Genomic DNA, 27,825 nt, shown 5'->3' on the forward strand with positions numbered 1-27,825 from the left:
AGATCTCTCTGGGAAATCCAAAATGGTGCATCCAGACCCCTAGAATATAGGGGTGACATCTGTGGTTGAGCTGAAAGCTGTGGTTGTGTCTGCAACCTTGACCCAGCTGCCACATGCTGCTCCTTAGAGTCAACCTCCTAGAGGAAGCTGCCTTAATTGCACTTGGAAGAGAGAATTCTCATTCTCTCTAATTTTTAGAATCCAACCATAGCACTTATCATAGTAAACTGCAATTCCCATTTTTTTTAACCAGCTCCATCCGCAGAATGGGAAGCCCCCTGAGGGCAGGCAATTCACTCCCCTTCTCCCAGCAGCCCACACGCACTAAAAACTGAGCTGGATGAACAAACAAGGAGACACACAAACCATCATACCAGGTATGCTAATGTCATGGTTTTCTCCAAACATGGGGGTGGGGGTGGGGGAGGGACTGCCAAAGAAGGGAAAGGAGGAAATTAGAAAAGAAAAAAAAATTATTTCCAGATTTTTAAATGCAACACAATAGAATACAGAATTTTTTTTTTTTTTTAAGTTCCCTCCTCCACAAGCAAACTTGAATGTCTGAGTTATTCTTAGGGCATTTTTGGCCACTGCAGCCCTTAGTTGCACATTACTTGGCTTCCTGACTGCACATGCGCGCTGGTGCGGGCTGCGCGCGCCCCTTCCTAGAGCAGCACCCAGCACACATCTGGGGCTATTTAACAACTGATTGGAAAGTTAGCCTTCTGATTTCCAGTTAAATACTAGGCACAGGAAAACAAATAGCACTTGTTTTTCACTGAGCCTTGTCAGTCATCCAAACTTCAGTGCAGACCAGAGAACTGCCTGTGGCAGAGGCCCAACTATTTTGACCTTTTTATTTTTTATTTATTTATTTATTTTTTTTTGGCCTTCCAGTTTAAGTAAAAGGAATAAACCAGATTTTGGCAAGCCAAAATCTGCCAGCTTGCCAAAATGGACCCAGTTTCTTTACCCACCCCTTCTCTTTTCTTAGAAATGCAAAACTGGTTTTAAATATTAAACATGTTTCTGGTATTCATTTACATTTTTCATTAGGATTAAGTTTTGATTTGTTTTTAATCCAAAGCCAACACCACAGAGTTGGGTTTCTGTCATTTATTGCAACTGCCCTGCCTTGATATTTACTTGGATTTGCTGAAGAGGCAATGCTCAGATGGCCATTTTCTGTTTCCAATTAAACTGGGATATAATACCTAACAGTTGTATTATCAAAGAATGACAGCTGAAAAGCTGGAAGGAACTTATAGGTGGGACAACCCTATGATTTTAGAGATGAGGGAACTGAGGCCTGTGGAGTTAAGTGATTTTTATCTAACGCCGCATATCTAGTTAGTGGTCGAGCCAAGGCCTCCTGATATCAGGGTGTTAACTAGAAACAAAACCCTAAGTTACCACAGCACTCCATAAAATTTGAATTTCAGATAAACAGTGAACAATTTTTAGCCTAAGTATGTCCCAGATATTGCATGGGCATATTTTTATCTGAAATTCAGCTTTAACTGGACATCTGTATTTTTATATGTCATTTCTGGCAACTGTACCTCAGAGACCAACGTCCTCTCCCACTGCCCATCCCTCCCTCAAACATACACACTTCTCTTCACTGATTTTAATGATAAATGGCTAGGAAAAAATAAATCACAGCACAGCAATCCCAAGAGTGAATGAGACTAAAGGAGGCTGTTCATTCCTTGAGATTTTGCTGATCTCAGATACCCTCTCCTCCCTAAACTAAGCCTGACGTGAAAAGGTTGGCCATGGTCCCTACAGTAAGCATTTTATGTTATTAGAAGCCAGGCTTTAGGGTTTCATCTTGAAGACTCCTGCTTGTTCCAGAGCTCCAAGTCTATACACCTCACAGGAAAGAGGCTCAGATTTGGAATGCAAATAAAGAAAAAAAATTTTTTTAATTCAGATATATCTATGGAATAAAGTAAAAAGATACATCTTAAATTTAGTTCATAGATTTTTATAGCATTGCTTTTTTTTTTTTTTTTGAGACACAGTCTCACTCTGTTGCTCTGGGTAGAGTGCTATGGTGACTCAGCTCATAGCAACCTCAAACTCTTGGGCTTGAGTGATCCTCCTGCCTCAGCCTCATGAGTACCTGGAACTATAGGTGTGCACCACCACACCCAGCTACTTTTCTAGTTTTAGTAGACATAGGAGTCTTGATCTTGCTCAGGCTGGTCTTGAACTCCTGAGCTCACGCAATCCACCTGCCTCAACCTTCCAAAGTGCTAAGATTACCTGTGTGATCCACTGCACCTGGCCATACCATCACTTTTACAGAGTGCTGCAAGCAAGGTGTTTTCCTAACAGCTTTATGAAATCTATACACCATAATATTCACCCTTTTAAACTATACAATTCAGTATCTTTCATACATTCACAATGTGTGAGATAACACTGTGTAATTCCAGAAGATTGTTCTTCCTCCACCCCCAAAATAAACCCTATACCATTAGTAGTCATCCTCCATTCTCCTCTCACCAGACCTGGAAAATTACTAATCTACTTTTTATAGATTTCCCTGTTCTGGTCATTTTGGATAAATGGAATCATATAATATGTACCCTTAGTGCCTGGCTTCTTTCACTTAACCTAATGTTTTCAAGGCACATCCATGTGCTATTTATCAGAACTTTATCACTTTTATGGCCAAATAATATTCCATGGTATGGATATAACATTTTGATCCATTCATTAGGTGATGGACATTTGGGTTGTTCCCATGTTTTGGTTGTTAGAAATAATGCTGTTTTGAGCATCTGTGGACATATTGTTAGAGACCTTTTTTGCCCAGTGGTTCCCCAAGAACCGTTTTACATTCTCACCAGCAATGCCTGAGTGTCCGGTTTCCCTGCACCCCTGTCAACATGTCGTCTATCTTTCACATCACAGCCATCCTAGTGGGTGTGAAGTGGCATCTCACGGTGCTTTTCATTGACAATTCCCTAATGGCTAACAACATTAAGCATCTTTTCATGTGCTTTTTGGCCACTTGTGTCTTTTCTTTAGGGAATGTCTATTCAAATTTAAAGAAAATTTAATACTGTGGCTCTTACTCATCTTTTTTTAGCAAACTCAGGTTGAAAGTTAGACATCTATTGCCTAGTTAAGTTACTCTACTTTTTCTGCAGTGTAAAAACGACTATGTAAATAAAATAGGCTTATATGACCCTTCTAAGAGACTTCTACTTGTAGTTTCAACGTGACACAAGGAGATGCAAGGATTATTTTTACTTCTCATTGCATCGAGGGGCAACTCTAACCTAGTCAACATCGTGCGAGCCACACCATCTGCAAAAGAGAACAATAAGGCTGCGGCGACTTTATCACACGCGTGCCTGTGACTCACATGCAAAGACACACTGCCCGAAACCCAGCCTGAAACCATCACTTCATCCCACTCCTGCTTCCTAGGTAAGAACAACCAGACAAAAGAATCTGCACAGAAAACAAAATCACACTTGCCCCTGCCTGGCAAGCTCCCTCTGGCCTATGCCATCAAATCATGAGAAGGACTAAAATAATTTGACAGAAAAAGAAAGATGCTTGCAGGAGATAATATTAACATATCATGTTTTTTTTGTAGAGACAAGAGTCTCACTGTACCGCCCTCGGGTAGAGTGCCGTGGTGTCACATGGCTCACAGCAACCTCTAACTCTTGGGCTTACGCGATTCTCTTGCCTCAGCCTCCCAAGCAGCTGGGACTATAGGCACCCGCCACAACGCCCGGCTATTTTTCCGTTGCAGTTTGGCCGGGGCCGGGCTTGAACCCGCCACCCTCGGCATATGGGGCCGGCGCCCTACTCACTGAGCCACAGGCGCCGCCCACAAGTTTTTCTTTTTTAATATGGACAATTACAACAAAGCAGATGTGTCGATTTAAATTAAAAGGTCACTCTGACAAATGAGTATGTGCCATTAAGTGCATTTTTTTCATCATTCTACTTAAAAGAAAAAAAAAAAACTCCTCAAGTATTTTAACTCTACCAAGAAAGTAAAGACAGCTTTGAGACAGTAATGCGAATCCTTCAGAAGCGAATCAGGGAAGAAGCAAGGACATGTCCGTCTTGGACTGAGGGTTGGGAGACCCATCCTTTCTCCCCAGCTCATCTTGGCTCTCTGGGTAACCTTGGAGAAGACAAGCTGAGCCTCGGCTTCCAGAGGTTACATGTGCCTTTTGAAGTGTTTGAAGAAATATTTCATATAAAATAATTTAGTTATTGTACCCTGCCCCCCCCACACACACACACAAATTTTCACTCCTGATGACAATCAGTGGCCAGACAGAACACGCCACTGTTTTTCTGTCCATCCCTGGCCCCTCTGTCACAAAGGCTGTTGAGGGGACAAGCAGATGCTTGAAGCCATTTCGGGCCACAGAGAGGAAGAGCTGCCCAGCTGTGAAAGAACTTGCATCACTCATTGTCTACTGAAGTGCGAACCTGCATGAACACCAGATGTTCCGCCATCTAGTCCAGGCCAGGGAGAAATGTGCAGAAGGGGAAACTGTTTTCCCTAAAGGAAGCCAGCTGGACAGCAGAGCAGAGTTCAGGTGTCCTGGAGTTTAAGTCCTCAACTTCTCCCAGTGCTGCCTGCCTGCTCATCACTTGATCTGCAATCTCCTTACATGGCTTTAATCCAAACAGGGTTGATGTTAAATTGTTCACTAAAACTGTCTCCTCTTCGTCATTGTTGGTATGTCTTAAACTTACAGCCAAAAAGCAGTTCTTACAGACCTTCAACAAAATTAACACAAATGGACAGTAACTAGGAATAAGGTACCTTCCCTTAAAGCCCACGGACTGGCGAAATGAAGGAGGGATTCGGAAGGTGCTAAGTACAACCATGACACATGTGGCCCACACTTTTCATCTGGACCAGAGAAATAGAAATTCCTTCTGATCTGGGCCCAAGCTATTTTATAATTACAAATGTAAATTTGAAACCCTTCCCAAGTTCTCTTTACTCTAACCAATAAGAAATAACAGCAGCAATGTTAACATAATGTCCAGGATTTTATCAGTGCCAGGCACTGAACAAAACATTTCATGTATAATCTCATTTATTTTGGTTTGTTTTTGAGATAAGGGCCTTGATCTGTCACTTAGGTTGGGATGCAGTGGTGTGATCCTAGCTCACGACAGCATCAAATTCCTGGGTTCAAGCAATCCTCCCACCTCAGCCTCTGGAGTAACAGGACTACAGGCCCACATGACCATGCCTGGCTGGCTGGCTATTTATTTATTTATTTTTAAGAGACAGGTTTTCAATATGTTGCCCAGGCTAATATTGAACTACTGGGCTCAAGTGATCCTCCACGTCAGCCTCCTGAGTAGCTGGGAGCATAGGCATGAGCCATTTCATCTGGCTGTAATCCAAGTTCATCAAGATAAGAACCCTATGGTGTGAGGGCTATTATTATTCTCTTAGTATAACGGAGAAAAATCAGGCTTAGGGAAATCGTATTTGCCCAACATTACTACGTGGACGCAAATCAGGGTAGGCAAAAGCCTTTGCTCATAACCTTTCCATTACTGGCCTAATGTGGTAATGCTACAGAGCCCCTGAAATGTAGCTAAGTGTGACTGAGAAAATGAATTTAAATTCCAGTTAATTTAAATAACCCTGCATAGCTGTTGTTACAGTATTAAACAGTACAGCTCTGCAGCCTGAGGACTAAATGTGCATCTGACCTTACAATCAGAGCCATCGGTCTCACTATAACAAATAACCTTCATTAGAGGAGACTGACAATGAGCATCAGAATGAAGGGAGCCAGGTTAGCGTAACAGCGGTAGAGGAAGCCCTGTCTGGGGCTAAGTCTCAGCTCTGCCACTAACCAGCCCTGGGGTTCGCTACTCACCCTCTCTAAGTCTTAGTTCCTCATCCATAAGAAGAGATAAATACACCACTATCATCATTGTCATAGAGTTATTGTGAGAATTAAATGAGATAAAATATTATTGCAGCATTTAATGCAATGCCTAGAATGTACTAAGGCTAAATAAATGTACTAATAACAACTAAATAATTATTGATGCTTGGCCTTTTAAATGTAGCGGTAATAAAGAGTTTCAATTCTCAGAAAAGGCTATAATTTATTAGTAACCCCACCTTGTAAAAATGTACCTTTTGAGATTTAAAATGTTTTATTTTGAAATTGTTTCAAATGTGCAGCAAATTTGGCAGTTGAAATGACTCTAGTGTACCCTTTAGCTATACAGATCAGTTAGGTTTTTTTCTTTTGAGACAGTCTCACTATGTCACCCTGGGTAGAGTGCTGTGGCACCACAGCTCACAGCAACCTCCAACTCTTGGGCTTAAGCGATTCTCTTGCCTCAGCCTCCCAAGTAGCTGGGACTACAGGCGCTCCCCCACAACACCTGGCTATTTTTTGTTGTTGTTGCAGTTGTCCTTGTAGTTTAGCTGGCCCGGGCCAGGTTTGAACCCTCCACTCTTGGTGCATGTGGTGGGCACCGTAATCACTGTGCTATAGGCCCCGAGCCTACGGATTAGGTTTTTTGTTTTTTTTTTTTTTTTTGCAGTTTTGGGCCGGGCCGGGTTTGAACCCGCCACCTCTGGTATATGGGGCCAGCCCCCTACTCCTTTGAGCCACAGGTGCCGCCCTACAAATCAGTTTTAACATCTTACCACATTTGCTTATTATTCTTTCTATACATTATAGTTTTTCCTGAATTATTTGATACCTTAACCCTTTACATTTAAGTATACTGACTGTATTTCCTAAGATGAAGGACATTCATTTAGATAACTACAGTATAATTATCAAAGTCAAGAAATATAACATTGGTATAACCTTTAACCTAAGGCTCAGTTCTAATTTCATCCTCTGTCCCCATAATGTCCTCTGTGGCAACTGCCCCATCCCCTACTAAACAGAGCCAAGTGAGGATCACATGTGTCTTTTTGGTCTCCTTTAATCAGGAATGACTCCCCAGCTCTTCTTTGTCTTCCATGCACCGACATTTTTGAAGGGAACAGGCTGGTTATTCTGTAGAATGTCACTCAATTTGGTTTTATCCAGTGTTTCCTTATGATTCAGGTGACATGCATTTCTGGCTAGAATACTACATAAACAATGCTGTTTCTCACTTATAGGCATGAAACCTACACCTGCCCCATGTTGGTACCATGAATTTGATCTCTGGGGTATTGCTGGGTATCTTCACCACGTATAGTAACTATTTTTCTCTGCTCATTAATAAGTTGTGGAAAAGGTATTTTGATAATATCTAAATATACTGGTCTTCAAATTCCTTTCACCTCTGCTAGACTGAGCACCTATTGACAATTCTTGCCTTATCGACTTTTGCTAGGATGGTTTCAAAATTATTTTCTAACTCTGTCATTCCTTATGTATCAATTGACATTCTACTACAAAAAGGTAATTTCTCCTTTTCCCTTTTTCACTCATTTATTTATCTACTTATTAACTGTGATGACTATAGACTCTTACTTTATCCAATAGGTACATCTGAGTTTTTAAAACTACTCTTCAAATTCAGGTGACAAGAAATTACAGATCTGGATTAAGAGTCACTAAGCAGGCAAAGTTTATTCATCAGGCAAGAGGAAGAGGCTAAACTAAGGATGCAATGGCAAGAGAGGTTTAAAAGCCTCAGGCCCTGCAGTCAGGAGGACACTGTGAGTGTGCAGCCCTTGCAATAGACAATGTGAGTTATCGCTACCAAGCTGCAGTGTTGTTCATCATCAGACATGATATCATACCAAAAATATTCCATCCAAACAACCCATCTATTTCTCCACAACTAGCAAACTTGAATGTTCTGGCAAACTCAAAAGGACATGATTTACAAATAGTAGGTAAGATTTGGATCTTTCCACAAGGGCTGGGCTCCAACTTTTTTAAAAATAAAATACAAATGATTTCATTTTGGAGTTCACTGTGTCACTTTTCTCAACACACAGAACCTCATATCAGAAACGAGGCCTGTGTTATACACACACGGAATGGGCTCGTGCGTATTTTTTTGTGGTCAGAGACCACACACCCGGTTGCTATTGACAATATTTATAGTGCTCCTGCTGCCACAGCCTCAGAGCTGAAACGAAAGCTCAGGCCACAGGACCATGACCACAGGCCCTGCTCTCATCTGCAAGTGAGACCCGACTCTCCATCTGCAGAGGAAGACGTGTGGGTGGTGTTCGTGTTCTGTGGATGCTTATCAATGCCAGCCAAATATCACCACGTGCACACTCCAAATGTAACGCTCTTTGGATTCGGGTCTTGTTTCAATGAAAGCAAGCCTTTCCTTGCAAAGTTTCAGGGCCATTCTATCTTTTGCTAAAGACCATTTTGAAAGAGTTAGAAATGCTTACCAAGAAAAGCCTGGAGACTCCAGTGGCAAGTCTCTCTGTCTTCAGACGCCAGACCAGTGGCTGCGGGGAGTTGAGAAGGAACACAACAGGCTTGTGGTGTATGTGTACGGAGGAAATGGGGTTCAGGTGCAGAGTGACCTAGGATGCGACATAAAGGGGAGAGAAATCTTAGCACTGGCTTTCCATGAAAATCGCTCAGAGAAGCACCTAGAATACTTTTTCACAACTTATAGAAATAAGCAATAAGCTAGTTCAGATTCTATGAAGAAGATATATTAGGCTGAACTGGACGAGTCTGCCAATATTTGACCCTGTTCTACAAAATGGCTATTTCATATGGTTCAAACTACACTAATCTCAACCAAAACCAAAACATGATTTAGCTCCCAGTAAAAGAACACAAATAAACAGAACACATTTTTCCACCCCCAAATTTGCCAAGTGTGGAATAAAAGTACCTTGCCTTAGGACTCTTTTTCCCTATAAGTCAAACAACTAACCTTAAAATTGAAGAACAGACTCCCCTAGGGGGTGGGTCATCCCTCTGGATCTCCAGAGAAATAACTTCCTTCTCCTCCAGGTAAGCCCTAACCTCTATAAAGTTGAGTTGAGTTCTGCCAAAGAAAAGTGCCAAAAGCTAAGAGAGAGGAGCTGCCAGGCCAGCTGCCCACGCTTTCATCATCCCAGCTATTAGCAGGAAGGGCTTTTCCAATGAAGCACGGAGAACACACAGAATAAAAACTGATTGTCTATAGCCCCGGGGAGGAGGAAAACAGGGAAGAAAACCGTGAGCCAGGTCAGAAAACTGTGGCCACTTTTGACAGTGGATCAAGGACTACTCCAGGTTACACTGTGGTCATCAACATCACCAGAAGGTACCTATGAGCAGAGACAGAAAAAAGTAGACTCAGGAGCACCTTCTGGGAGTGCACGAGCCAAGACTGGTCAACACGAACACAGGAGAGCAAAAGGATATACAAGGAAATACTGCCTAGACACTTTCAAAATCAACCTGCCTCCCACTGGCTCTCTGTACAGAGGGCGAGGTAAGCCCCAAGAATCCACATTTAAACAGGGTGAATTTGCCAAAGGTCACCATAAAGTAATAAGGGAGAAAAAAAGACAAAAAAGGCCTTAGACTAGAAAGATATAGACCGAGTGATATACTGAGAATAACCATCTCAGCCCTAATCCATGTAAGGATTAAATGGTCTCGCTGTGTGATTGGAGCCCACACATTCATCAGGGATTTGGCACTAAATACTGGAGGGCTTTATTTTTCCTAGTGTCTACAGGTTCACTTTGGTCTCACATATTTCTGCCTTTTTTTTTTTTTTTTCTCGCAGAGAGACTGCCTGTGACCAATGTCACTTATTTCAGTATACTCTCAGGTCATGGATAAACAAGATGCTAAACGTCAGTTACCTTTCCAAATCCATGCTTCGGCACATGGTAGGCATTCAGTAAGTGCTAAAAGAATGCCTTCGTTCTCTGCTTTTCAACGCCACGGAAGTACTTTATTCTAGGAATAATCCCTACTGTAGTATATAATACCATCTTGTTATCACCTGTTGAGTGTGCATATGCTAATTTTTAAAATAGACTGTAGGCAAAATGTGTTACTATGCTTAACATTGTGCACATGAATAAATATTGACTGATTTATCATAGCAAGTCACAAATTTATATGTTAACCTGAAAAGTTAAAAAAAAAAAAAAAAAGCTGGATCTTATTCAGGTTAGATAGATGTTAGTAGTAGCTTTGACTTTCCCAGTCATCGTGTGTTTTATTAAGTACCTAGTAGACTTTCACAGCACTGTGTTAGGAACTCTGGGTAAAGAGAGTAAAGGCTTCTAGTTCAGAGAACATTGTGCGGAGACATAGTGCTAAGAATTAGGATATATTTGGGATGGGGGTGAGTGTGAGGAGTGAAGATGCCATGTGACCAGATCAGAGAAGTATTTTAGGGAAGAAAATGGCAGAACTGTTAAAGGTGTCTGAGCTTGGCCTAATCAGAAATTGTTATTATAATGTATCTTTTCATAACTCCCAGTGTTGACTTGAGAACTTTTTCTGATGATTTCTTTGCAATCCTATCACACACAATTCTTTTTAGAGCTCATGGATGAGTTTTGGTTAAAACATGTATTACAAAATACTAATAAGTATATAACTCAAATGAATAAGAAATGTTTTTAAAGTTTACGAAATAAGAAAAAGATATATGAGACAGATACGGGTGCTCAGATCCAAAATCTTCCAGATGGTCAAACGTGTCAAGGGCTGGCTCACACAATCAAGGAATGATTTCTAGGAGCCCCAGCTCTAAGCTTTCCTGGAAACGGCTCCCTCCTCAATATGGGACAGTGTCTGGCCAACATGAATCTCTCCACTCTGGCACATGGGATCCAGGCAAAGCCCCAAAAGCTATTTGGCAAAAAGGAATTCACGCTACGATTGGGAAATTAAAAGAAAAGTACCAAATACTTTTTCAAAAAGATCATTTGGCAGGGACATAGAGTCCTGTGAGCACCCGCTCACCTAACCCCTCAGCAACCCTCCTCTTGTATACTTCTCCATTGGAGCAAATCTTGCTGAAGGGAAGATAATGAATGACCGAACCAACCAACAAAGAATGAAGGTGTATAAAATCTCCCAGAAATGTGAGGAGAATATACGCACAATATCTCAAGGAAATCCTAGCTAAATGGCCTAATTTCTCACAGGCTGAGAAAAAAATAAAGAAAAGAAAAAATCCTCTGTATGATCAATTATAGCCCAGTGTAGATGATATTTACAAGCCCAAGAACATCCCACTGAAGTTTTTCATGATTAGACTGTCCAGCAATCATAATCTAAAAATCAGAGCTGAGGCGGACTACAGCAAAGAAACATCTCACGGAGAAATGATCTTAGTAACGTGCAACGATTTCCAGCTTGGAAATCCAAACAGTAGCCTAAAGAGTTGATGCTCAATCCTCTATCACAGTGGTTCTCAACCTTCCTAAGGCTGCGGCCCTTTCATACAGTTCCTGTGGGTCGTGACCCACAGGTCGAGAACCACTGCTCTATCAAGTTTATGCATAAAAATACAGGTAATATCTTGATGTGTAGACTTCACAAGTAATGAGGAACTGAATGCAGAGGACTTGTGAGCTGAGAAGGCTACTGGTGCTGAAGAGGATGCATCCCCCAAAAAGCAACAATGGGTCCTCTCTAAATTGGTGGCTTCTTTATAAATCTTTGGGAGTCATAGCGCTTTTGTATAATCCTCTCTTCTCTCTCTCTCCCCCCCATCACACACACACACACACACACACACACACACACACAAAACCCATCTTACATAAAACTTTACTGTGGTAGGAAATACATCCATTACAGAACCCATGAACCCCAGGGTTTAAGGGCTCAGGAACCCATTCTAAAAGAATAGGAGGAAATAGCGTTGTGGCGGGCGCCTGTAGTCCCAGCTACTCGGGAGGCTGAGGCAAGAGAATCGCTTAAGCCCAGGAGTTGGAGGTTGCTGTGAGCTGTGTGAGGCCACGGCACTCTACCGAGGGCCATAAAGTGAGACTCTGTCTCTACAAAAAAAAAAAAAAAAAAGAATAGGAGGAAATACAAACAAAAATTGCTCCATTTTCAGCTTGGTGCCCAAAGCTCAGTGAGTAGGGCACCGGCCACATACACTGAGACTGGCAGGTTCAAGCCTGGCCCAGGCCTGCTAAACAACAATGACAACTGCGACCAAAAAATAGTCAAGCATTGTGACAGGCGCCTGTAGTCCCAGCTACTCAGGAGGCTGAGGCAAGAGAATCACTTAAGCCCAAGAGTTTGAGGTTGCTCTGAGCTGAGACGACACAGCACTCTACCAAGGGTGATATAGTGAGACTCTGTCTCAAAAAAAAAAAAAAAAATTGCTCCATTTAATTAAACTAGAAATTATACCTCTGTTAATAAAATGTGATGTCATCCTTTCAGAGGAAGAACTTATTGACAACTCAGAACTAAAAAACTTTGCCCTGCAGTTCCTGGGGTGTCAGTGACCCTTTGAAACCCACACTTTGAACACACGCTGGTCCATGAAGCCTGGCTGAAGGCTCCTGCTCTACTCATACTTGTCTGAAACTGTAGTGAATGTTCAGTCTTCCTGATGGGAGAAAATGCAAGTAAGCCTGATTTGCCACACCCCGTCTGCATGGTGACACTGTTGCTCATGCACAACAGACCTCTCCCCTAAAGGGTGAAAAGCTAACTGGTCTACTCTGTACTACAACATCCTTTTGCACTAGGTTTTCTGAGGTTATCAGTGCTCTGCATAAAACATGTTCGATGTATAAAGCAATCCAAAGCAAATCTTTTCTGAGTGTTTTTCTGGAGAATCTAAACACAATTCTGACCAAAGTCCAGGCCAACTCTAGGAGCACAAATGCTCTGAGTGGAGAGACGACCTTGCTCCCTCCCACTTAGAAGCCACCTTTTTGCCACATTATTACCAGAAAATGACAAGGACAGCTTTCCCTGGACCTTGTTGTGGTGAAGGTGCTTCAGTTCTCTAAGGATCATCTTTGATAGGCAAAAACTATATATTGTCTCAAACTCTGTAAATCACCTTATGAAAATGAATTATATACTTACAGGAAGGAAGGAACCCTACTCTTTTGATAGAAAGCTGCTGTATGAAAATTGCTTTGAATTCCCCGGGATTCATAGTATAGATACAAGACATTTCTACCACAGAGATTTCAAAAGATTAATGAATTAGACTCCTTACTCCTGGGGTTAAAACTAAACAAAAAAGCAAAGTACGCAGAACAACTGACATGACAGTCTAACAACTGTCCAATTTTGCTAACGTGTCAGTGAACTTCCATTTCAACAATTCTGATTCTTACAACGGCCCCTGCGGACCCATGAAGCACTTAAGTCATCCAAAACACTACCAGAGAGAGACTCCTGTTATCTACAACCAGACCTAATAATGCTCAAAAATGGATGATTCAATAATCAGTTTACACAAGACAGATAAGAATGCCAACAGTGTGCCTACAGTGAAGACCCATAAGGTCACATGCTGGTCTCTATGTGGCCATCATCTGTCCCCTCTTCAGAGGTAGGGAGATAAGCAACAGCCTTGGCAGTAACTGGAAATATCCTGAATCTGGGTCTCCCAGCACCGGCATTTCACACAGACGGACAAAGAAACACAAATCTATTCCAGGAAACCAGGGTTCCACAGCTGAACTCGAACTTCACTCACCTTTGGGCAACGTGAAATGCAAATCTGACCCCAGATGGATCTGCAATGTGCAAGTGATGGCTGAGGGGGGAACAGTATTTAGTTAGCTGCTGCTGTGGAGTTTAAAGTGTATTCTAGTCCGAGGAATCCCTACACCTGACATTTTATTAGTTACTGTTTGTCTTTCACTATTTGGAAATATTCTTAAAAGGCTGGATTTGTAACTTTTTAAAATTCCCTTTTTAAAAAAGTGTTTACATGGGCGGCGCCTGTGGCTCAGTGAGTAGGGCGCCGGCCCCATATGCCGAGGGTGGCGGGTTCGGACCCAGCCCCGGCCAAACTGCAACCAAAAAATAGCCGGGTGTTGTGGCGGGCGCCTGTAGTCCCAGCTACTCAGGAGGCTGAGGCAAGAGAATCACTTAAGCCCAGGAGGTGGAGGTTGCTGTGAGCTGTGTGACGCCACGGCACTCTACCCGAGAGGGCGGTACAGTGAGACTCTGTCTCTACAAAAAAAAAAAAAAAAGTGTTTACATTTCTCTGAATTCATAAAGGTATATCAATTAGTTGGTATGGTATTGAATTCAAGAAATCTCAACCCTTTAATGTCTCTACCCTGACTTTGGGCCGTCAACTGAACATTCTCCTTGGTCTAGAAAAGCATCAAGGTCAAAGACTTCACACTGCTGTGGCTGATGATATCAAGCTCCTTCCCAGTGGTTTTTATCTTGACACTACTTAATGTGCTGAGGACACAGTTGGTCAATTTCAAAACCGAATCCCCCTTCCCCCAACAAGGACATGAGTCAGGATTCCCTGGGAATCTCTGAAAATAATCTAATATCACCATAAAAGACAGGGAAAAAACCCTAAAATGAAAATCTATAATTCAATGCAGAAATAAGTCTGTCCTCTCTGCTCCATATTTTGAATGCCCTGGAAAAATCCTGTGAACTAAATTTGGGTTGGGGGTTGAGGGGCAAGAGCTCTTATAAACAGAAGAATATTTATGAAACTACAGGTCACGACCTCCTAAAGGAGTCCTGGGAGCGCTGCAAGGGGATTCCAGAGACCCTGGCCGGCCCTTCCCAGAGTAGCCCATGTCTCCACACGATGCGGCAACGAGACAGGGAACCTCAGACTTGGATGTGGGGACCTGGGGCCTCCCACAGGCTGTGGCTGATGGCAAGTCAGAGTATTAAGCACAGGCTGTGTGAACAGCATGACTATACATACCACTCACACACACAGCCTTCCGGGATTCTGGCCTGAAGCACACTAGTGTTTCCAAGGACACAGGCTTCCCGCCTGCTGTGCAATCTCCAGTGGAATTTTTCCCCATCCCTCAGGCAGAGCCAGAGCTCAGCTCTGCCCCCACAGACAGTGCTGGTGTTTCTACCTCCACAGGGCACCATAATAATCTGTTCCTCTGTCACGCTGTGAAATCCTCGGGGCATTCTCCAAGGGCAGAAACTGAGCCCCATTCACATCTGTACCCCTAGGCCTAGACAGGGCTGGACTCTAGGAAGGGGGCAACAAGTTTTCTCAAGGAATGAGTAAAAGAAAGAATCAATAAAAGTTATTAATGAAATGCTGCTCAAAAAATGGGTACACAGCATGTTATCCTGGCTTTCTGGCCAAAAGCTGAGGTGGGGGGTGGGAAGCTAGGGTGAGTATTATAGTAAACAGAACATTAACTTCACTATAAAGGCCAATTTGAACTTTAAAATACAATCAAAAAAAGCAAGCAGATTCCAACTACCAAAATGGACGGATAACAAAGACAAAAAATTTTGACCAAAGGTTCCACTATCTTTTAGAGGCATGGAATTTTAAATGGTTTTTATTCAGGTAATGAAGTGTGTTAGAATTCTAAGTAAACTAAAGGAACTCAATATTTGCATGTTGATTAAAGTGCGGGGTGGGGAGAGAGGGAAATTTGTTTTTATCTTTTTTTATATTCCCTGTTATATTTAATAAATAGGCCCATTTCAATCACTTTAATTTCTAACACTAATATATAACCAAAGCCCCATATAACTATATACTAGGTAAATTTATTTCCTCTCATCTTTTACTAATGAGGGGTTTTGAAATTTGTTTTTGCTACTTAACCTACTTAGTAAGCCAGTATTTTGCCCTGTATGTTTCTTTACCAATAGACGCCAGGACGGCCTATGTGTCAGTACTATGTTAAACAGAATTCCATAATAAAGAGAATCATCAGAGTGATTTTTAGAAGCTGACTTACAAAGTAAGTCAAGAACCCAAAATTCTCCCACGATTTAGGTACTAGAATAATCATTTCCACCAGCCAAATGTAGTCACAGATCTCAATAATGATTTGTTTAAGTATCATCTTAAAGTTAGTAAATTTGTAATAGCAAAAAACACAAAATACAGTGGCGTTCAGGGAGTGATTTAAGATGTTCCCAGCGTCAAAGGATGGCATTTGATTCTCTTGAATCTGCTGAGGAATCTGAATATGCGGGTAGAAAACAGAAATCTGGAGAAATCATTATCAAGACATGGATGCTCAAAAACACCGCACTTGGACTACTGTTAATAAAAATACCAGTGTAGCAGGAGCGACAACCACCACCAGGCTTTTAAGCAAAGACACCAGGCAGATCTGTGGCTCTTCTACTGGATTAAGACTCACCGCTATCATCAGAAGTAATTGCTTTGCAGAAGTAATTGCTTGCATAATCATCTCATTAGCCCCATTGTAAAGATCAAAACTGGTGCTCTAGCCAGAGGCTCCAGCAATCTGCAGAAACACACCCTCCTCTGGATTTCTACAAGCAGTGGGATCAGCAGAAGGTGCAAACTAATCCATCCCTTGAACTCCAGGAGCTCCTACTTGATACGTGGACTAGGCTAACTTACTCTCTAAGGAAACTCAATTCTGGTCAGGTAGGAAAACCTTGAGAATTCAATGAAGTCTGGTTTCCTTTGAAAGCTGTAATAAAGTCAACTCCTGAAGTTCATCATACCAGCCTCCTATAGGTATTCTGGTCTCTTCCACCAGGTTATGATTTTATAGACATGTTTTTAGAGGAACTTCAGTTTCACTGTTACAATGCCTATCTTGAGAGAGAAAAGAGAACTAACCCAAAAGCCCAAGGCAGGAGAACATGTTATCAGACTATGTTTGGGGAGCATTTTTCCTGAAAAAGCATTATTTTCTTTGACTAAATATTCCACTATCTTTTAGAGGCCTGGTTTATAAAGGCTTTTAATTCAAACAATGGACAAAGTCAGAACAGCCTAATATACAAGGGAGCAGAGGCAGTTCCCGCATTCACATTACACTTCAGCCCCTTTGCCTGTTTTCCTGCAATGTGATTTCAGGGTGAGACCTACGATCATTCAAAGCAGAGGGCAAGTTGCCAAAATAAGCACACAGAATTTGGTATGTTGAGGTTGATAAGTGTCTAAGATAGGATAACATCTTCATAATGCCAGAATTTAAGGGTGTAAGTTTCATTATTTTCTTGAGTCAGAATTAAAAGCAGTTAAACACATTTGTTCTAACTGGAAAGGGACAAAGCTATAATAAAGATTAGGATACCTGGTAACAAAATCTGTTATAATTTCCCTATACCAGAAAGATCCTTTAATTACTTAACTAATAACATGAAGGAAAGGGAAAAAAGCAAAAGACCTAAATTGTGAGCAGTCTGAACAGTGACCCTGCAGACATTCATTTACAGGTAACTCAAAACTGAAGGTCAGGGTGGTGCCTGTGGCTCAAGAAGTAGGGCGCTAGCCCCATGTGCTGGAGGTGGCAGGTTCAAACCCAGCCCTGGCCAAAAACGGCAAAAAAAAAAAACTTGTCATAGCAGGAACTTGGAGCAGATTTTGCCTGAGAATGAAATAAAGTGCAAATTCTAACATAAACCATTTGGCTTTCAAGTTATACAGGGTGGCCACACAATTTAAAATAGTGTGCAATTTAAAACTGCACATGAACTTTATAGACACCCTGTATAACTAACACTAGACCAGTCAACCATTTCCCAGCAGTAAAGATACTATAATCTTGTCAAAGCTACATATACAGTTAGCAAATTTAAACCTTGGTAAATCAAGTCACAAGGTAATTTTTGAATGTGATAGAGTAATAGAAAGAAAAGATATAATTTATCTTCCAAGGAATAATCAAAAGTTTTGTTAGCCATAGTTAACACTGGGAAGTAGGAGGCTCTGCTTTAACATGCAAAAATAATATGTCCTAACTTTTATTTTTATACATAGTCCCACCTCTTATACTTGAAATTGGCTTCTACTATCTGAATTCTACTCAGTGCCTTGAACACAGAAAGCACTCACACATTTCACTGAACTGCTACATGAAAGCTGGACCCCTGTATCTAAAGAGTTTGAAAGTACCATGAAGGGGTGGCACCTGTGGCTCAGTGAGTAGGGCGTCGGCCCCATATACCAAGGGTGGTGGGTTCAAACCTGACCCCGGCCAAACTGCAACAAAAAATAGCTGGGCGTTGTGGCAGACGCCTGTGGTCCCAGCTACTCCGGAGGCTGAGGCAAGAGAATCACCTAAGCCCAAGAGCTGGAGGTTGCTGTGAGCTCTGATGGCATAGCACTCTACTGAGGGTGACAAATTAAGACTCTGTCTCTAAAAAAAAAAGTACCACGAAGGCTTGGTTTCCCAAGCAAATGGAGAAGGGCCAAGCTACTCTCTCATAATACGCCTCTAAAGAATTTTCTAGGCTTGGCGCCTGCAGCTCAAGCAGCTAAGGCACCAGCCACATACACCGGAGCTGGTGGGTTCAAATCCAGCCTGGGCTTGCCAAACAGCAATGACAGCTCCAACCAAAAAAAAGATAGCCGGGCATTGTGGCAGGCGCCTGTGGTCCCAGCTACTTGGGAGGCTGAGGCAAAAGAATTGCTTGAGCCCAGGAGTTGGAGGTTGCTGTGAGCTGTGATGCCACAGTACTCTACCGGGCGACAGCTTGAGATTCTGTCTCAAAAAAAAAAAAAAAAAGAATTTTCTAATTGTAACCAAACTCTGGAAGGTCCTAAAAGATACCAAAAATCATACTGCTTAAGCTCTATTTTACAATTCAGTCAAGTCCTAAATGCTTATTAAGTCAACAGTCACTATTCTACTTCTCATTTTCAGCAAAACTAATACTAACAAAGTTCATATAGTCTATAATTCTCTGCTCCACCTCAAACTTTGAAAAGTCCATTAAGTAATAAGAACAAAAATGGGGGCTGGGCGCTGTGGCTCATGCCTGTAATCCTAGCAATCGGGGAGGCCGAGGCTTTTGGATTACTTGAGCTCATGAGTTCAAGACCAGCCTGAGCAAAAGCGAGACTCCGTTTCTACTAAAAATAGAAAAGCTCAAGAGTTGGAGGTTGCTGTGAGCTATGACACCACAGCACACTACCCAGGGCAATGGGAAAAGTAAAAAAAGGGCAGGGCATTGCATTATAAAATATTCAGCCCTTGACTGTAAATTTAAATATGTATTGCAAAGTCACCAAGATCTTAGAATTAACTAAAATTCATGACGTTTAAGTAGAAAAAGGAAATCTGACTCAGGATATGACAAAACTGTGTATCTTAGAAAGGTGCTATAAAAGAAAAAAACATAACATTATCCATTCACTGGAGTATTATGGGGACCCAAAAAGGAATAAAGTACTGATGTGTGATACGACACGAACAAACCTCGAAAACGTGACGCAAAAAGAACCAAACACAAACGGCCACTTGCCTGTGATGACACTAACACAGAACGTCCAGAAGCAGTGAATCCATAGAGACAGGAGGCAGATTGGAAGCTGTAGGGGCTGAAGAAGGGAGGGGTGAGGCGTCGCTGCTAACTGTCATGGAGTTTCTTTTGGGGGTAATGAAAATATACTGGAACTAGAGGGTGGTGATGGCTGCACAACATTGCGAATATAGAAAGATCAGTGATCAGCATGCTTTAAAAAACAGCTAAAATGATTGTATTAGGGTTCTCCAGAGAAAACTGACTACCTTATATACGGATACATATAAAGATAATACAGCTTTATTATGGCTGATGAGATTACGTAGGCTGAGAAGTCCCACTGTACGCAATATCTGCAGGCTGTGGAACACAGAAAGCTGGTAGTGGGCGGCGCCTGTGGCTCAATGGGTAAGGCACCGGCCCCATATACAGAGGGTGGCGGGTTCAAACTCGGCCCCAGCCAAACTGCAACCAAAAAATAGCCGGGTGTTGTGGCGGGCGCCTGTAGTCCCAGCTACTCGGGAGGCTGAGGCAAGAGAATAGCGTAAGCCCAGGAGTTGGAGGTTGCTGTGAGCTGTGTGAGGCCACGGCACTCTACCGAGGGCCATAAAGTGAGACTCTGTCTCTACAAAAAAAAAAAAAGCTGGTAGCAAAGCTCAGACCGATTTTGAAGGCCTGAGAACCAAAGGGGCCAAGGGTATAACTCTCAGTTCCAGAACAAGGCTGAAGGCCTGAGCACCTGGAAGCCCCTGGTACAACGTCCCAGAGTCTGAAGCCCCGAGAACCTGGAGTTCTGATGTTCAAGGGCAGAAGATGAGTGTTCCAGCTCCAGAACAGAAAGCAAGTTCACCTTTCCTCTGCCTGTTCTGTCTGGGTCTTCAATGAACAATATGGTGCCCACCCACATTGGGTGAGGGCCAATCTTTTTTATTTGGTCCACTGATTCCAATTTTAATCTCTTCCAGAAACGCCCTCAAAGACAAACCCAGAATTGTTTTACCAGTTATCTGGGTATCACTTAACCCAGTTGACACCTAAAATTAACTATCACAGTGGTAAATTTCATGCTGTATTTCTCTCTCTCTCTCTCTCACACACACACACACTTTTATACAGAATGAACCAGCCCAAGTTTGGTGTTTAAAATCTCATCTGGAAAAGACCTTCAGGTGATACTATAAGGAATTCATTTTATCTTAAAAGGCCGAAAGGTCACATCAATCCTCAGAACTTCACCTCCAAAGCAGCCAAAGCCAAACCACACTCTAAACTTACCTTTAGACAATAATTGCGTTTCCTGTGCACTTTTTTTTCATTTATCTAAATAGCATCAGTTAAGAACCTATTGTACGCCAAGCACCCTGTCAATTACTGGTAATAGAAAGATAAGTGAGATGCAGCTTATCTTTTCCCAGTTTGCAGCTTCCCTCTTTCCAGAGGGAAGGTACAGGAAAAGATGGTTAAACACTGGCAGATTCTGGGTATCCACAGAGAAAAGGATGACAGGAATGGGGTGGGGGGTGGGGTGGGGGCAATAGCAGTTTGAGCCGAGATGTAGCTCCCAAACAAGACAAACAGGACCCAAACTTCTATTAGGAAACAGGCAAAAATCTGTCACCATGATAAATGATCTTGTTTTTCCTACGCCTTCCCAATTTTCTAAGTTGCTTGGATCAGATGGATGACCACTTGTCAGAGATACTTTAGGAAAAAATTCGCAAACTAAGGACAAGCTAGACTAAATGACCACAAAGCCCTCTGACCCTAGAGTCCAGTGATTCCATGACTTCACTACTGAATATTTCTTAAGACTTTTCAGAATCTCTCCACTTATTTACTATGATTTCTTCTCTAAAGATGTTCCCTAAATTTCTTTTTAAAAATCCACATATAGGGCGGCGCCTGTGGCTCAGTCAGTAAGGCGCCGGCCCCATATACCAAGGGTGGCGGGTTCAAACCCGGCCCCGGCTGAACTGCAACCAAAAAATAGCTGGGCGTTGTGGCGGGTGCCTGTAGTCCCAGCTACTCGGGAGGCTGAGGCAAGAGAATTGCTTACGCCCAGGATTTGGAGGTTGCTGTGAGCTGTGTGATGCCATGGCACTCTACCAAGGGCCATAAAGTGAGACTCTGTCTCTACAAAAAAAAAAAAAAAAAAAAAAAAAAATCCACATATAAGGTAAGCACATGTATTTCTTGAGAACAATATGTCAAAAGAAAATGGCAGAAATCCCTTAGGGAAGTGATGACACTTCTTCAGAATTTCGTAAAGACTTCAGAATATTGTCTTGGTAAGTTCAAGTCACGTCTGTCCATGTCTGGGAATATGTGAGTTTGTTGCTGCCTCTGGCTTGTAAGTCCAGACTCCAAAATTAAAACTTGCTTCAAAAAAGCCATCACTCCTTATAAAATATTAAATAAAGTCTCTCTGAACCTTAAAAAGACCAGTCACACAGGATCGTTGAGGTTAAATAATTTATTTTTACTATAAATAGAATCCTTTGTGAGCTCCAACGTATGAGGAAAATTTTACTATTCTCTCAAAAAAACGATGATAAAGAGTTACATTTCCAGATCTTTACAGATGAACAATGTTCTAAAACACCCTTGTTTGGACAGAGAGGAACCCAAGGGAGTCAAAGTCACCTGCACAATCCAGCCATCAGCTTCCACATCCTTACGCAAATTTCTAACCAGAGTTAGCAAGTAGCAAAACTATGTGATTTTTGTTTCCGCTTCTATTAATTTCCCACTCACCGTGGACGGTTGCTTTGTGTCATCAGCGTTCCCAGGAGGAAGGTCTTTCTGGCAGACACTCCTGACCTAAGCCCTGCTGATCCCTCTCTTACAGCATCTGGTAGCATCTGCTGCCTTGTATTAGGTTCACTTTGGACACAGAAACCATCTCAGAGGAAGGGTTGGGACTTGTCTTTTTATTGCCTTAGAACCTAGTCCAGTATCTGCCACTAAAAACTATATAAATATTTAATGATGAGTCAATGAATGAACAAAGGCATCAACACACACATTTTAAAGCTCCATTTCATCTCTTCCAGGATCTTTGTTTTCTCCCAAGTTGGCGGGCATCTCTGGTAACCCAACCCTTCAGGTCACTCTGCCTTCCTTTCTATATTACAGGCAGTGTGACCTAGTGGTTAAGATCAGTGAATCAGCGCTGGACTCTGGGTTGGGATTGAGCTTTCATTTAGCAGCCTTGGTCCTTGAGTCCACTAAGACTCTACAGGCACAAGTTTCATCAAATGTCACACGAGGATAATAGTTGTACCTATCACATCAGATGTCGAGGGGTTAAATCTGCCACTTGCATAAAACAGAACAGTGTTTGGCACACAGCAAGTGCTCGCTAAGTGTTAGTTATTATTCTGCCCTCTAAAACCACAGCTATTTTTCTCCATTGCCTTGGTTCCTATGGAAAGCAGCTCTTGTCTATATGATCCTCAAAAGAGGATTTAAAGTCAAAAGAGCTTTCCTCAGAGTCCTCCAAATACCAAACTACTGGCATCCTTGGACTTGGCCCACGTCCTCTTCCTAAACCAAATTCTCCTCTCTGGGCACACACAAGCCCCGTTAAGCTCCCCCTTCCCCACCACTCTCTTTCTTCCCCACCTGGCAACTCCATCCACCGGCTCAGTCTCCATGCCAGAGCTCTTACTCATCTCATTATCATGACCACCACCAACACCTCCGTGCTCACTGCACTCTGGCTTCAGCCAGACTTGGACGTACTTCACAGGCCCCACATGATTTGGGGGTGGGGGTGGTGGACCATAAGGAAGCTGTTTGTTTTTAAATACAACATGTCCTGAATGAGATGCTCTGTTTGCGTGTATTTGCTTACCCTGACACAAACCCACCATTCTGGGGTTTGAACAAGCTCACTGAAGACCTGCACCAGATACAAAACCAAAAAGGGTGAGACAGCTGCAAAGGGTTCTGTTTCCCTGGAGATGGGAGTTTCATGGAAGGCTAAGAATCACCACAGCAACCCGACTACAAAAACAGTTCGTGGGCTTCAGCACCATAACTCTGGTAAAGCAATTTGTACTCCGTGAAAAGGCTGGGGCACAGAAGTTGAAAAATGATCAAAGTAAACACTGCTCCTCAGGCACCATTGTGTTGTGCAGATTTCAAGGCATCAAGTCACAGCATCGGAGCTCTGTCATGGAAGATACGCGTCAAGTGCCAAGGATGTGCCAGGTAGAATGGCCGGCTTGGGTGTGAAGGTCTGAGGAGAAATTCATAGAACATTTTCCAAAACAACCATTTCAAATTTGCTCTCCGAGCAGACCAGGGTAAAATGTATGCCATTAGATCAAGTTACCCTGCCCAAGCTAGAACAGCTGTCCATCTCAACCTTGAATAAAAAAAAAAAAAGCAGTGACCTTTCGGATAAACTCTAAATAGACTTTATTCATGCTGACTTTACCTGAACTAATTCTTATAAATAAGAGAATTCTCTAAACCTTATTAAATACTTCATGAGAAATAGTCTGATCTGCTACCCTAAATCCATACTACAGTTTAAATAGTAAGAAACTACAGTGTACTATTCCTACACTCTATAGAAGCAACACCTGTAAAGTACAGCAGCATAAAACAGAAATTTCAGGCTGGGGGCAGTAGTTCATGCCTGTAATCTCAGTACTTTGGGGGACCAAGTTGAGAGGATCTGGAGTCCAGAAGTTCCAGACCAGCCTGGGCAAGATAGCAAGACCCCATCTAAAAAAGTGTTTTTGCCCTTCCTTTCACCCAGAGACGCTAGTAATTCACCAAAATGACAAACACAAAGGGAAAGAGGAGAGGCACCTGATACATGTTCTCTAGGTCTTTTAGAAAACATGGTGCTGTTCCTTTGGCCACATATATGTGAATCTACAAGAAAGGTGATATTGTAGACATCAAGGGAATGGGTACTGTTCAAAAAAGCAAGTTACCCTTTTTGTTATCCTGCAAAACTGGAAGTCTACAGTGTTACTCAGCATGCTGTTGGCCCCATATGTGCAAATCTACAGGAAAGGTGATACTGTAGATATCAGGGGAATGGGTACTGTTTAAAAAGGCATGCCACACAAATGTTACCCTGCAAAACTGGAAGTCTACGATGTTACCCAGTATGTTGTTTGTACATAAACAAGTTAAGGGCAAGATTCTTGCTAAGAGGATTAATGTTCCCATTGAGCCTATTAAGCACTCTAATTGCTGAGATAGCTTCCTGAAACTCGTGAAGGAAAATGATCAAAAAAGAAGGAAGCCAAAGAGAAAACTACCTGGGTTCAACTGAAGCGCCAGCCTGCTCCGCCCAGATAAGCACACTTTGTGAGAACCAATGGAAAGGCTCCTGAGCTCATGGACTCATTCTTTAATGGCATAACAGGCGTACAGCATAGCACACAGGAGAACCAAGAGAGCCAATGGAACCATAATATTAGGTGCTGGAACCCATTTATTCCCCCATGAGTTCACGGCATAATAGGCATAGCAAGCTTTGTCACATTCAATGGCAAGGGGCCTCCCAATCTGCTGGAATCTCTTCCCTGTGCATTCATGACATAAGTATTAAAAATAAAAGGCTACTGTAAAAATTTTTTTTTTTACTTAGCCAAGTGTGGTGGTATGTACCTGTAGTCCTAGCTACTTTGGAGACTGAGGCAGGAGGATCACTTGAGCCCAGGATTTTGAGTCTGCGGTGAGCTATGATGGTGCCACTGTACTCTAGCCTAGACAACGGAGTGAGACCCTGTTTTGAAATAAACAAACATCCTAGAAATTTCTTCATGAATTTTAAAAAGCCCTTAGTTTTTATTAGTATGATTAATTTAATTACTATGTTAACTATGGCTTGAATATACAGAATTTGTGGTGTTTTATTTTAAAGAACTCAAAGTGGCATTATAACATCCTTGAAAATTTGGTAAGAAAAACCTACAATTCTCATTAACAAGAATTTACATAAAAATCTTCATATTTTAGGGAGGCGCCTATGGCTCAAAGGAGTAGGGCCCAAGCCCCAAATACCAGAAGTGGCAGGTTCAAACCTGGCCCCAGCCAAAAAATGCAAAAAAATAAATCTTCATATTTTAATTATGTTGGCAGTCTACAATGCATTCCTAAAAAACTAGCAACAGTGAGAAATCTGCAACTTAAACTACCCTCAACAGGAGCATTCAGAAATCCAGCCGGAACTAGGTGCTAAGTACATACTTCATCACACCCTCTTTCTCTGGGAGGCATCCCATGTACAGTGCTGCTTCCTGAATCTCTTATGGGGAGAGGATTTCCCTTCACAATGTCTGGAGTTTTAGTAAGACGCTCAGTAAATCGGCAGAGAGTTTGCTATCTACCAAATTTATTGTTCCATAGGCCCCACTAGCTCTGCTGTTTGCAGTATACAAGGAGGTAATTAGTAATGTTCAGCCATCTGAGTGTTTTTTGTTTTTGTTTTTTTTTTTTTGCAGTTTTGGCCAGCACCAGACTTGAACGCACCATGGCCAGTATATGGGGCCAGCGCCCTACTCCTTGAGCCACAGGCACCACCCCATCTGAGACAGGAATGAATGGTTTGGCCTAAGGCTTACTTAGACTTTGTAGCTTCTCCTTGTTTTATCTTCAGGTTAATAAGCACGAAGTGGCTAAGAGGGAAAAGAAGTTCTTATTTTATGTGTTTTGTGCATTTATTATTCATTCCTCAAATACTGAATGTTACCATGTGTAAGGCTCAGTCTATCATTCCAAAGTATGACAATATCTAAGAATTTTTAATTCCTATATATATTTTTATATAAGTTTTTTATATAAAAGATATATTTTATGGGTATTAAAAACATAATTTCATGTTTAGGATATTCAGGATGAAGCTAAAGTAGTTTTTTCATGAGTAGATTTAAGGAAAGATATGAAATAATGGCACAAATAGAACATGAATACTGCATACACTATAATATAAATGGGGGAGTACCACTAGGTAATGAAAGGCTTCTAACATGAATCAGACACAAGAAGTTCACGTTTAATGGGAACACAAGCCATACAAGGAGCATATATGCTGGGCAACTTGAATCTGTGCTCCCGTGTTGCCGTCCTTAAACTTAGCCCAAATAAACTCTCTACTTCTATATATATATTTTTAAAAGACATACAGACATAACTATACCTCAGGGCACTTTAGCCAGGCCCTGAGGGTGAACAGGGCAGGGTCAGGCCAATCTAAGGAATGAGGAGGCAGCATGGGTGGGGCTGCAGAATATTTCATTCAGATAGAACTGAGGAAATATTTTAAAAGAATAAAGAGAAAAATAAAATTGAAAGGGTGAATAGGATGAGATCACAATGGGTCTTGAAAGCCATGCTTAACTAATCCTGAAAAAAGAAGAATAGTGCATAAAACAATTAGCTCTTCAGAGATGGGATCATCTCTTCCTGATAAATAATCGGCATGTTAACTTCTGGCATGTTAAGCATCACTTACTTATTCTCATTACTGTATTAATTCATTAAACACACATATGTCAACCACCTGACTGACTTGCCATAATGAATACATATCATTAATAGATCCAAAAGCGATTTAAATCCCATTTTGTTAAGGATCCCAGTCCACATCTTATAAGGAGTCACTTTAGATCAGCGATTTTCAAATAGTGTGCCACGGCACTCTGGTGTGCCATGAGAGTGTCTTAGGTGTGCCTGGAAAATTTTTAAAGATCATTAATTAAACTATTTTCAAAAGAGGTTCAAAGCACAGCAAGTATATTCTTTTTTTTTTTTTTTTTTTTACTCTTTTTATTGGCCAACATAAATCTAAATGTGCCACAGAAGTTTAACTATCGGTTCAAGTGTGCTGTGAGATAAAAAAGATTGAAAAACACTGCTTTAGAATGTTACCGAATTACCAAGGAATATCTCGCAAGGTGAGAAAATTAAACTTTAGTTCTCAACCCCAAATCTCCCAGACTTTTCCCTGGCTTTGTCCCCAGGTCATGGGCCCTCAACAAACACCTGATGAATTTGGGGTACATTTTAACCATAAACAATCAATAAATCAAGCACATGAAGTTAGAGTCTTAAGCAGGTCTTGCAAGAACTCACAGGGCCTGGTAATTCTGGTCCTGGTTATACGATTTTATGAAAAAAAAATCTGTAAGTCCATCCATAGTTCTCTAAGAAATGAGACAGGTAAGCTTCTTATCCATTATGTAACCCTCTAATTTATCATCCCTAAAGTGAAAACAACTCTCTATCCTACAATGTCTTCCTAAGATAGGTGCCCTCTTAACTCTCAATAAGACCTAATATCCCCTTATTAGCATTTCTAGTACATATCCAAAACAATTTGGGGTCATAATCTCTCTCATATCATTCTTTTCAAAAAGGGAAGTAAACTACTGGTAAGGAAATTTACAACAAAAATAGGATTGTCTGATTTCCAGAA

At 41.7% G+C, this 27,825-nt stretch overlaps 1 protein-coding gene across 1 annotated transcript in view; it reads right to left on the reverse strand.

Moving 5' to 3' along the window:
• Positions 1-27,825, reverse strand: part of TGFBR3 (transforming growth factor beta receptor 3) — a 211,905-nt gene that overhangs the window by 79,024 nt on the left and 105,056 nt on the right. Inside the window, exon 4 of the mRNA XM_053591992.1 lies at positions 8,396-8,533. Within this exon, the coding sequence (XP_053447967.1) occupies positions 8,396-8,533 (138 nt within the window). The remainder of the gene's footprint in view (positions 1-8,395; positions 8,534-27,825) is intronic.

This window comes from Nycticebus coucang, chromosome 5 (genome assembly GCF_027406575.1).
Source record: "Nycticebus coucang isolate mNycCou1 chromosome 5, mNycCou1.pri, whole genome shotgun sequence".
In the NCBI taxonomy this organism is placed as follows: Eukaryota; Metazoa; Chordata; class Mammalia; order Primates; family Lorisidae; genus Nycticebus; species Nycticebus coucang.